The sequence below is a fragment of the Glycine max genome, chromosome 1 (genome assembly GCF_000004515.6).
Source record: "Glycine max cultivar Williams 82 chromosome 1, Glycine_max_v4.0, whole genome shotgun sequence".
NCBI lineage: Eukaryota > Viridiplantae > Streptophyta > Magnoliopsida > Fabales > Fabaceae > Glycine > Glycine max.
In genome coordinates, this window is record NC_016088.4 from 46,521,765 (window position 1) to 46,534,992 (window position 13,228).

The 13,228-nt window shown below is 28.2% G+C and overlaps 1 protein-coding gene across 1 annotated transcript; it reads left to right on the forward strand.

Annotated features, from left to right (window-relative positions):
• The first annotated feature begins 8,109 nt into the window (after window positions 1-8,109).
• On the forward strand, window positions 8,110-9,709 carry LOC100775375 (cyclin-U2-1). The gene is made up of 2 exons (XM_003516966.5): window positions 8,110-8,740; window positions 9,317-9,709. Exons 1-2 carry the CDS (start codon window positions 8,331-8,333, stop codon window positions 9,579-9,581), a joined length of 675 nt encoding a protein of 224 aa, XP_003517014.1. The 5' UTR covers window positions 8,110-8,330; the 3' UTR covers window positions 9,582-9,709.
• Window positions 9,710-13,228: the final 3,519 nt, after the last annotated feature.

Below are 13,228 nucleotides of genomic sequence, written 5' to 3' on the forward strand. Positions count from 1 at the left end.
AATAAGAATTATCAATGCTTATTTTGTGTTACACAATTTCATAAGAGACGAACAACAAACTGATCAACTTATAGAAGTTCAAGACTTAAAATTCTTATCTGTTGTTGATGAAGAGTTAGTCCATCAATCAAGGGAAGGAGTTCAAAATAATGTCAACTATTCAAGATAATGAGGAATGGACAAGATTTCAAGATGCATTAGCTATGAATATGTTTGCTAACTATCAAGTTAGAAGAAACTTTGCTTAGGGATAGTTCTTTTTTAAATGTAATTTGCTATTGCAGACAAACTTTGTGTGCTTTGTTACTATTGTACTTTGCTATTAAAGATAGACTTTTATGTACTTTGCAATTGCATAAAAACTTTGCTTGAAATATTTTCTATGATTGTGCAGTGGACTAATCAAATGAATAAAGTAGGTTGTATCTAATATTTGCTATGTGCAGGTTAAATAAGTGACATTAACTTCAATGGAGTCATCTAATGAAAAAAATGATGGGCAGAAGAAAAGTTTTAGGAAAAAATAATGAGGAAAAAGAAGTTATTTTACATGGAATTCAGAGATGGAACGTGTATTGGCTGATGTACTGAGAGATCAAAGGGATTTGAGCAACAAGGGCGGCAGAGGTGCGAAAAGGTCAGCATTGAATGCTGCTACCGCAGTGTTGTCTACAAGCTTCAATGTTAATGTCACATCAAATAATGTCAAAAACCGTATCAAATTATGGAGATCGTGGTATGGTATTGTAAGTGACATCCTTGGCCAGAGTGAGTTTGATTGGGATGGCACTAAGCACATGATCGCAACTGAGAATGAAAATGCTTGGCATGAGCATTGCATTGTAAGTATTCTATAATATATTGCTATTTGTTATTCAAAGCAGATTGGATTTGACTTTTTCTTTTTTTTTTCTTTTTCTAGTCGCATAAATCGACTAAACCGTTTCGATTCAAGGTGCTTCAAAAATGGGATGATATAGTGGGTTTGTGTGCTATAGATAGAGCCACTGGTCCTGGAGCTGAAACTGCTATGGATGCTGATGAAGCGATGAGCAGAGAAACAAATGAAGTGAAATTCATGGGTTTAGGTGCTACTGCTACTATAGACTTAGAAGAATCAAGCTCTAATACAAAAGGAAGAAGACAAGGTTCAACTTCTTTTGGTACACATCCTCCCAATAGAAAGATTGGAGAAAAAGAAGGAATAACAGCTTTTTTGGATAAAATGGCCAACTCTTTTGACCAAATGGTAGAAAAGATGGATGGTAAAGTCCATGATGAATATATTCAAGAAGTGTTACGTGAGGCAGCTTTGATACCAGATCATAATAGACAATAATGGGCTAAAGCTATTAAATGATTAGTTAACGATCCAAAGCAGTTAGCTATCATGAAAGCTCTTCCAATTCACGAAAAGACAAATAATGTCTTAACACATCTTGCAAAATGAAATTCGGTGAGTAACCTTTTATCTACATTTTCAATTTCAATTTTCAAATTAGAAATTTGTGTCTTTTTTATGCCTAACCGAAGTGATATTTTCATTATAGTTATCTATCTTTCTTGTTGTGACTTATATTTTTTTATTTCTTCTATGTCAGGTGAACAAGGAATATAGAGAAGTTGTGTTCTTACAAAGCAAGAAAAAAAGTTGATTCTTCTAACATTGTTTGATTATGTTATTTCTTTTGGACCCTCTAATTTGTGAATGATTGAGTATTATAAGTGAAGTGACATCAATATAAATGATGTATGATTTTAGGTCTTGATATGGATTGAAGTATTTTCTTCTTGAACAATGAAATTAATATTAATATTTGAATTTTGTATGATATGATTGTCCTTAACTTAAGTAATTGTTTAATTTCAATACGTTTTAAAATTATTGCGAGAGTAGTTAATTGAATTTTTTTTTAACAAGGGATTAGATTGAACAAGGAATTACATATCATTCATCTTTAAATTTTGCAGTATTGTTTAATCCAAGTTTTTGTGTGTGTAAATACAAGAATATTGTGTAAGATTCAAAATTGTTTAGCATTAAAATTATTTTGATTATTTAATTATTAAATACTAAAAAAAATTATTATTAAATATTGTCTAGCATTAAATTTATTTTGAATATTTAACTGTTTAAAAAATGACTAATATTTATTTTTATTCAATATTGAAATTTTAATTTTTAAATAAATATTTAAAAATGAAAATTTAAATTTGATTGAAATTGAATTCCTTTATCCAAACAAGAAAATTAAAATACAAGAAATTGAATTGCTTCATCCAAACAAAATGTTTACAAAATAAAAAAAATTTAAATCAAGGCAATTAAAATGTTGTGTATTTAAATTTCCTAGAAATTTTTAAATTCTTTCTTCAAACACAAGATATGAGATGTATTTTGGATTGAAAGATGCCAGGGTCAAAACTATAGCAAAGATTAGGACAAATTTCTGCAACTAACAAATAATAATCCAAATTAAACTTGTGATTTCTTTAATGACACTAATAGAGTTAAGTAGCCAAGAGTTAACAACATTGTAGTTGAGGTGTCATGTAGATAGGAACTGAGGGTCATGTTCATCTAGATATGGAATCAAACAATCCATAAATCTGATTATTATTTTTTTTCTCTATCAAGCAAAACCATGTGCGTAACTCTGCTTCGAGAACTATAATTGTTGCCATTGAAGGTTGAAAACAAGAATCAGGTCAGGATTATTTAACAATGAAGAAGAACAATGAATTGAAACTATCTTCAATGACATGAATGGATAACATAATGACGATGATATATAAACTAGGTTAAATTACAATTTAAGTCCTCATTTAATTCTTGATTTAGAATTTTGATTTTTATTTATTTTCATAATTTTAATCCTCACATTTTAACATAAATTTTGTCTAATTATCAGTTTTACATATATTTTTTTCTTTTATTTCTATCCAATTAAATAATAAATCTAACATATAAGATTACACAAATTTTTTTTATGATCATAAATACATGTGGCCAAGTGATCATTTTGCTGTTATAACTACCAAAACTACCCAACATCACTCCATATAGCCGGGTGATTATACAGCTGTCATAACTACTTAAACTACCCCACCCATAAGAGAAAGTGAAATGCTTTAACCAGCTTGAATGAATAAAATTAAACTAGACTTAATAATTGTTTTCATATCTCGTACCTGAACTGTTTATTTCTAAACTTTAAAGTCTTAGATCGGCAATGGCAAATACATGTTGTCATCATTTTGTGCATTTCGCCCAAATAAATGACCACAATGTGAAGTTATTTAATGAAATGTGAGATAATAGTTATTGATTTAGGCAAATACAATATCTGTCCACATGAATTATTTCATTAATCCATCATATATAGTCATACAATAAGTATTTAAAATTGTAACTTTTCTAGCTATAATTAAGGATCTATATAGCATCTACTCACTGAGTCACAATCCTGTACTAATATTTTTAATTAGAAAGATAATTAAACCCAAAGACTATATAGTCTCTTCTTTAGCCAGGTTTAATTTTTTTTTAGTTGCAATTTGATGGTGAATCACTCTGTCATTCAATCAATCAAGATAGCGTGGGATCATTTCTTATAGATGGAATGTTTTATAAAACACAAACCCTCTTTTAGCATGTCAGCTTGAACATCTGATTATACCGGATGTTTAGTAGATTTCTCTTTTTTCTTTCTAGAAAATGGATAATGCACCCGATTTATTAATTAATGCATAACACAGTTAAATACAACTAAGTACTAATATGTCTCCTATGTACTTCCTTTTTAATGAGTTTATCAAATAATTATAGATTTTTAAGATAAGTATTATAAAAATTAACAAATTATTATAAAGTATAACATTTGTGATTATGCGATGATATAATTTTTTTTATAGTCCTTCCAGGGGATGTATATTTGACTCGTTTAATATTTGGATATTTCTCCTCATTGCAAGCTAGTAGTATCCATATCCAATCAATTTCTTTGAAAGGTTTTGATCTGTCATGACTCATGAGCTACATTATGGAACTTTGGTCAGAGGCGTGCGTGGCCAATATCTCATTCGTTCAGCCACTTTATATGTTAGCATGCTATGGACGGTGCATATTCTATTAGATTATATCACGAATCATTCCTGAAGCCTTTTATAATTTCATATATGTAAAGGCTGCAACTTGTATGAATGACACTGAGAACATGTACGAAATCTTTTCAAAGAAAATGAGAAATTAAAACTGAGAATAGACACGGACAAGAAAGAGAGAACTATTAGATAATTAAATTGAGTCATGTGATATGAAAAGATAAAGAAATGATTTAATACAGAAATAATATAACTCTAAAGAAAATGTATCTTTGCAATGTTATTTATAGCACTCCAGCACATTTTTTAATGTGATTTTTCTGATTGCATGAAAGCTCATAATTAGTTAGGCTACCCCATCTTAATTAAAGAGCCGGAAAATACAAGAAAGTACTAACTAAAAATTATTACTGAGTAGTATTCTCTAAAGAAGTGTTTGAAAAAACTTTTACAAATCTTATTCAAATTTATGAGAATGATTTGTGATTTTTATAAATTTTATTTATCTTATTTTAGTAAGTTTTTTGTGGAATTAATTTATTAAAACAAGTAATTTTAATATGTTTAAATAAATTTTATGCTAAATTTATAACACAAATTATCATTTAATAAAAAAATGAAAATAATTATTTAATTAAGTTGTTTGAAGTTATATATTTTTCTCTTCATTCATTAATATATACCTGAGATTTCACATGAAAAAATAATTGTATTAAAGGGTTTAAAATGGTGACATGGTGTAATGGGCCAATCTCATCACAAGGTAAAATGTTGGAAGTTTATTCGTGGCATTGCTTCAATTCTTAAATGGGTCAATCGTTTACATTTAATATTTTTCAACTACTAAATTAAATTTTGGTTCAACAATAATCTATTTTTCTACAACAATCTAGGTTAGATCGATTAGACTTTGAATGATGATTTCTGTTATTCTTTTCCGAGTGACTCAATAATTCAGTTATGTGCATTAAATGTTGTTCTAAATACAGGACAACTTGATGTAAAACTTAAAGTACTTCTTGTACTATTTCTGTAAATTAATATTAATTTTTCCATTGCTGATAAAAATAATCTATTAGTAATGAAACAGAGGCTCTATGTACTAGAATCCCCCGCCAGTATGCAAGAAAAGAGAACGAAGATTACGAGGATATTGCACGTGGTAAGCTCAAGTGACAAATTAAAGCCAAGATCGTAGGATTTAAGGTAGACCCATTGCACGTGTGTTAGAATCGACATCTTATAGAAATTACTACTTTAAAGAATGCAAGATTATTATTATAATCTTCCATAGGAGTATGTAAAATGTTATTAATTTTTTGGTGCAAATTGAAAAAATTGAGTATGTGTGACTAAAAAATTAGATAAAATCGTAAATACTGAAGGATTTCGCACAACCTAAATTTTCTCCTATAACTAAGTACTAGTTAGTTCTTCGCAGGAATTGCTACCGGGAGTCGCAAACAGCACAAATCTCCAAGCAAAGGTCAATGGTCAACACTCAATTTATATACGAAAGTGACACTTTCCTCCTGTCTTCATGTGAATTAGTATGTATTGAATGTAAACAAGCATGTATTTGTTAAAATATTAATTATTTTTTAGATTATATATTTAGGTGTGCTTTAATTTTGTAGGTCCCAAACACCCGCTCAATAATCTGCCAACTATATAACATTGCTTTTGGAGGATTCTGCGATGCTACATTTGCTACATTAAAGTTCGACAATAAGAAGGTTAATCTCCAAGGAAAACTTTAGATTCAAAAATATTTTTAGTTCCGTAAATATAAAAATATTTAAATTTTTTCAAAAAATTAATATTTTTTTCTCACAAAATTAAAATGTGTCATTTTTTAACTTAAAACAAAATTAAGACATTCGAATCCACTAATATTATTTTTTACACTAATTGTATGCATAATTGATGTAAAAAAATGTCACATTTATATCAATTATATACATAATCGATATAAAAAGTCATCATCATAAATTTAAATTTATCCAAAGTCCAAACAAAAAATTATATATTTTAATTTTGTAAGAATGAACAAATGTACTAAATTTTTTTAATAAACGAATTCCAAGCATTTTCATATTTACTAGAAAGAAAAACATATTTTAACCAAAGATTTATAACAGAATCATATACTATTACTTAACAATAAATTGTCCTAAAATTTGTAAAAAAAAAAAAAAACTTATTTATATAATATTATTTTTTATGGCTTTCATCACATTATTTATTTACCTTGTTATTTACTTTATTTTCCAGTCTTTTCCTTCTTTTATATAAAATATTGTATAAAAAATAAAGTAAAACAAACATTTTTCTTTTATAGAAGCAAAATAATGATCGGGCGAATCGACTCCACGTTTGCATATTCTTCTTCTTTTATTCAAACAGGGATTTAATCTTTAAATTTTTATGATAAAATACTTATTCAAAAATTAATTTTTTAAATAGATCTTAATATTTTAAAATATTAATCCTTAATTTTGGAGTAAGAAATTCTTTAAATTTACCAAAAATAAATGTTTAGTATACATTAGCTATCCTTAAAATTTGCATAAAATTTAAGATTCTAATTTTATTGTCGTTGTTGTACACATAAAAAGTTTTATTCAACTCATTTGCATTAAAAATGTGTTTGGTTTAAGGAATAAATTTGAGTTGTAATTGAATTGAGTTGGTTTAGGGATTAAAGTTGAGAATGCGTGTTTGTTAGGGGTGAATTTGAGTTGCAAGTTTTAAAAAAATTGTGGAAACCATGGGTAAAATTTTCATCCCAAAATGAGATGAAAGGGAGTAAATTTGGTCTCATTGCAGAGAAAAAGAAAGTCCTTCCAAAATTGATCCGAGAACTATGATCCTCATAGTCATTTGTTTGTTCTTTTTTGTCTACATGATTAGTTATCATATTCACATAATTAATTATATAGAGCATTAAAACTTATGGATTGTCACCATAATCAATTATACTTATATAATAATAGATTATGTATCTATTGAATCGTTAAAATGTTAAATAAAATTGATTTCAAGTTTGCAATATAATCAATTATGATTATAACATAATTGATTATGTGGTCAAATAAAGTTACATAATTAATTATGCAATTTTCATAATCGACTATGAGCATAATTAAAAAAAAAATTATGTAACAAATTGGAAAACTTACAAATATTAAAGGTAAAAATGACTTTTGTTTCATCTTTATTATTTTAACATGTTCTTTTTATTTTTTACTTATTATTTTAATTCAAATTTTTCACCTCTTTTAAATTCTTTTTCATCTCAATCAAACAATTTGACTTTCTAGTCTCTTTCAACTCTTTTCATTCCTTTTCATTTCTTAAGCTTTTATATATATATTTTTTTCATTTCTGTTTACCAAACATTACCTAAGACTAGCCAAGGAGTTAACAGAATCATTTTAAATCAACCTTTGAAAGGTTATAACCATGCCAACAAGACCCTATTTTAATATGAATTTTCCTTGGTAATGGTAATTCTGCTGGTTAAATTTTCCTAGGTAATCTGAATCTACTATGGCAGTGCAGTGTAAGCATCGCAGCATTAAGTCAAAAGAGAGAGGCACCGCCACAACCATTAGGAGAAGGGAGTAAAATGAAAAATAAAATACAACTAATGGGTTAAGTAATAAATAAATAAATGGACAATAGTTATCTGTTCGGCAAGTTCCAGGTTATTTCTTCTTGCAATCGATTATTTAAAAACAAGATCAATGGCTAAAATTTAAGGGTCATTCATGCACCCAAAACTTGAGAAGAACATGGTGGAAGACATTGTCTTGTTTTTTATGCAATGAAGAGAGAGAAAACTTAGCTGGTGTGTTTGTACTTTGCCATCATAAAGAGGAGGCACTCATATCTTAATAGTTTTCATTTTTCAATTTTATTTTTTATCATCAAGCTTCCACCCACTATCCCTGATTCCATATGGCCCAAAACCCTTCTTTTCAATTTTTCTTTCTCACACCAATAAAATAACACTATCATAAAATAAAATAAAAAACCATATCCCTCTCTCTTTATTCCCCCTCTTCCAACCCCAATTCTCCTTTATATATAAAGCCTTCTTCTAAAAACCTTCTTCAACACTAACACAACCCCATCATCACTTGCACCTTATTGTTCAACAACAAATACCCTATTGGACTTGGAGCTTATTAGATCAATCTCTTTCAAAACAAAGTTCTCTCATGGCTTCTTCTTCTACTCTTACAATATCTCCAAGGAAGCTGCGCTATGATCTCTATTCCTATTCATACAAAGAAGACTCCAACACCCCATTAGTGATAAATGTTCTGGCTTCACTCATTGAGAGGAGCATGGCTAGAACACAAAGGATTGTGAAGAACTGCTCCAATGCTTTGTCCAAAGTCATAAGCACAAACATCTTTGATTGTAGAGAGATTCCTGATATGACCATCGAATCCTATCTAGAGAGAATTTTCAGGTACACTAGAGCAGGACCTTCAGTGTATGTTGTGGCCTATGTCTATATTGATCGGTTCTGCCAAAACAATCCTGGGTTTAGAATCAATACCAGAAATGTGCATAGACTTCTTATAACTACTATCATGGTGGCTTCTAAGTATGTGGAAGATATGTAAGTGATATTCTCCCTCTTTTGGTTCTCTTATTGTTTTGTTCATGTGGGATTGATATAAATTTTGAAGAAATAACAATCAAAATTAATAGCAAATTCTCTGCAGAAGAATTCCTAAAGATATAAAATTCTATAAGTTATTACTTATTTTTAAGAAAAAAATCTAAGGCACCCTCAAAATTTAAGTTTTGATACTGAAATTGAAAAAATCTACTTTGGTGTGTCCAATTTCATTCAACTATTATCCCAAAAATAGTTATACCAGAGCCTTTAAATTTCTCTATAATACAGCAATTCTCTTTAAGAACATCAATTCTAACATATTTTCTTGATAATAATTTGGTAAGGGGTTTGTTAAATTGAGACAAAGTTTGTTCTTTTCAATCTCAATCAGTGAGAGTACTACTGGCTAACAGTCAAGGAAGTGGACATTTTGTTAGGAAACCTAGTTTAGGTGGATGTTGTTGTTAATGTAAGCTAATTTGTCTTTTTATTCAACCATTTTTTAAAAAATTGTTTGGATTGAAAACAGGGCATTATGTGATGATACTAAAGTGGCTTCTTCTTATTTGACAGGAATTTCAGGAATTCATACTTTGCAAGAGTTGGTGGCTTGAGAACAAATGAATTGAACGAGTTGGAGCTTGAATTTCTTTTCTTGATGGGTTTCAAATTGCATGTTAATGTGAGTGTGTTTGAGAGCTATTGCTGCCATTTGGAGAGGGAAGTCAGCATTGGAGGAGGGTACCACATTGAGAGAACACTAAGGTGTGCTGAAGAGATCAAAGCAAAGAACATAGAAGAAAGGGGTTACACACAAATCACGCGTGTAATGTTGTAGAATGGTTAGGGAATTTTGGCTGTTTTATCTTTTAATTTTTTTTTGCCTGCAAATCAAGAAAGGTAGTTTGTGTGTAAATATGAGTGTAAACATACATATTTGTTGGGGGATTGAGATTTTAGAGCATAGGTGAGGCAGAGCGAGAGCGATGGATAAATTTGTCTTGTTTCATCACAAGGAAACAGTGGATTTTAATTATGAAAAGTTTTGGAATTTTAATTATTTGTTAATATATGAAGATTTTTTAGATTTACTTCTGTCTTTATGTGTGCATATTTTCAACCCTTTTGAACATAATTTATCATTTGGCTATTCTTTTCTGGATTGAAATTTGAAAATGTAGGTGCCAATTATCTTGATCTTTGTTCACACAAATTATTATTCCACCTCATAATGTGAACTAGTATGAAAAAAGGGGTATGTGACTTCGATAGAAATTTATGTGTTTAGGTCTGGCTTAATTAAACTTAAATATTTATCATTTGCAAACTCAATTAGCAATAAAGGTGAAGAGGAGCTTACAGTAAAAAGGTTTGGGGCTTCGTTCTTTCAAATCTACTAAATCACAACATGATGGCAGGAGACAAAGAAGGGAAAAATTGAAGTCAAAATGTGTTAATCGCTTTGTTCTTTTTTTCACTTTTCACACTTTAATATATTTTGATGGTGAAAGACGAGCAAAAAGTTGATAGCATTACAGTGTTCTAACAAACTTCCTTAATCTATAAGCAAATCAACTCTGGGTTGTAAAACACTCTGAGCTATGTGTGGAGTATTATAGCAACACTTGATTATTCAGCAGGTCGAAATGGTTATGTAAAATGATTTTTTTCACACCTTAATAAGGTGTATATACCTCGAGAGATAGAGAGAGATTGGAAGAAGAGATGGAAAATAGAGAGGTAAGATATATGTATTTAAAAAATAAAAAGTAAAAATATAGTTGAATGGTTAAAGATTGGGAATATCCTGAAAGAACAGCTACACAGGTGCACAACTAGAATAAGTTAGCAAGAATTGACCAAAAAATACTTAAATTCAAGGGTGGTTGTTGAGAAAAAAAAAAGAAAGAAAGAATAACGAGGTAAGAAGTATTCTTTATCTTAATAGAAAAAAAGACTTACGCAACTAACTCAAATTCTCTAACTAAAAAGCTTTTGTTGGCTAAATTTTTTTCAGATTGATTAACTAAATAGGGATTAAATTATAAAGTGTGTATAAAAAAATTTGAAACAATTATTAATTTAGAGTTGATATTGGATTACTTTGTTTAAATTTAAGAAAAAAATTAAAATAAGTATTTAAAAAAAAAACAGATAAGATTTGTTTTTAAAAATAAAAATAAAAATCTTTTTTTTTAGTAAAAACAGTTTAAACAAACATACTGAAAAGATAAAAAAAAAATTACTTATTTCATTAAAATAAACAATTAATTAATAAATAAGTTTAAACAAGTTTCATTATTACATTATCATTAAAATTGCCATATAGATTGATGAATTCTCTTTTTACAGTAGACTAGCACCCACTTAGAATGTGCCAATCCATATGGCAACTTCTAAATTGTTATAATTGGACTAGTGCATTTCTCCTAGCATGATACGTGGGTGCCAGACTGCCAGCTCATTTAAAAAAAATAAATTAAAGCCACTTGAAATTCATAATATGATGTGCAAATTATATATATTATTATTATTATTAAAAAACACCTATTACATCATTTTGTGTAACTTGTTTGTAAAAATAGCTAGCTAAGGTGACACAACCCTCAATGATATTTGGCTACTCTCAATAAAACTCACCAATTCAACTGGCAAAAATACTGACTGTGCGGTACTTGTGGGGGTGTTGTACACCAAGTTACTTGTTGATCCACTTAAAAAATGAAACAAGTTATTAGACATCAAGTTGTTTAAGACAAATAATCTATTGTAATTGAGCAAGCCATGTTGGGCTTGGGGTAATGATCAACTAGTAGGGTTTAAGAATAGTTTCTTTTAAGTGAATTAATATATAAGTTTCAAGGATATCATCCATGTGTTGCTTAGGGTGGCACCACCCTAGGTGGTGATTTTCACAAATTACCACGTAGTTTGTTAAGAATTTATTTTAAAATAATTTTTCATATTAGAAAATGATTTTCACATGGCTTAATGTTTTTTAAAAAAGAAACTGGATTGACACTCGTGTAACATGTTATATGTAACACGTTAACTTAAGACATAATTTATAAGTTATCACCTAAACGATAATTTAAAAATTTGAAAGTTATCACCTGGACTGTTAGTCATTTTATTTTATAAAATATAAATAAAAAAGTCACATTATACTAGAAACCCTCAATTCATGATTTGATAATGATATGATAAATAATTTCATATTAATAAGTTATTTTAAAATAATTTTCTTTTAATATTTTAAAATAGGATAAACAATTATTTGAGTCATTAAAAGTCTAAAGCGTTATCACATTAATCTCTTTAAAGTAGTGAATTTTAAAATAAGTTCTTATACTGATAAATAAAGTCTCTAAACTTATTATTATTTTAGTCCTTAGTATTATCACTTAAATCACAGTTTTCTTTGAATTTGAACTAAAATGAGTGAAGAATTACACTTTCAAGAACTGTTTAGAATTTTGTTACTTTCAAATACTAAAGTAATTTTGAAGATAACGGATGATTTGAAAATAATAATGTTCTTGCAGAAAATAATAATCGGTAAGAAACTCTTACACTTTCAAACACCAAATTAACTATTTATCCTTTGAAAACAATTTCATCATAGTAGCATCCTCACCAGATGACGTAAAAAGAATAACGGATGATTTCAGACTTATAAGGACTAACCTATTGTTCTAAATTGGATAATGGGGAGATCAATTAATTAATTAATTAATTATGTGGCATGATGGGAATAACGATGTTATTGCAGAAATTAATTTTCATTTAATCGAAAATCTGGATCGTAAGATATTACACGTACTTTTCATAAACCGACCCGCCGATCCTTGGAAAAGGACTTGTTCCTTATTTAAATGATGTTAGGAATATTGTGAAAGTGATTTTTCATTAAAAAATTTTATTAATGTAAAAAAATTTCATGATCATCTAATCACAATTTATCATATATAATAAATTTATTAATTTTTAAAATAATTATCTTAAAATAATTTAAATGTATAAACTATTATAAAATTAAGGTAATTTCTAATAAATAATTATGTATTGAAATTTAGAGGAAATATAAAAATGATATGGGCCTTACTTTATATTTAATAAATTATATACTCATAGTTCTGTAATTAATTTTTAATAAATTTTAATATTTGTAAAAGACTTGTGAAAAAGAATATAATAGAATGTGTTTTAAAGGCAGCTCCTCGTAAAACCAAATTTCATATTTTACATTAAAATTAAATGTTTGAATCATTTCAAAATATTAAAAATTACAATAGAGTCAACCCTCTATATATAACTTTAAGCAAAATCAAGTTGACATTTTTTTTGTGATAATCTCCATTCCACCGCGCGATCGCCATTTTGCATGATTTCACAAAATCATGGATGATTCATTTGCAAAACAAATGATAAATTTATTTTGGTTTAAATATTTTTTAGTATTTACACTTTATTTTTTTTTATTTT

What these genes read in the sequence shown, in the direction of transcription:
- LOC100775375 (XM_003516966.5), top strand. Translation starts at nt 8,331, where the DNA reads ATGGCTTCTTCTTCTACTCTTACAATATCTCCAAGGAAGCTGCGCTAT. An exon ending in TCTAAGTATGTGGAAGATAT is followed by an intron (nt 8,741 to 9,316) that starts GTAAGTGATATT and finishes CTTATTTGACAG; the next exon opens with GAATTTCAGGAATTCATACT.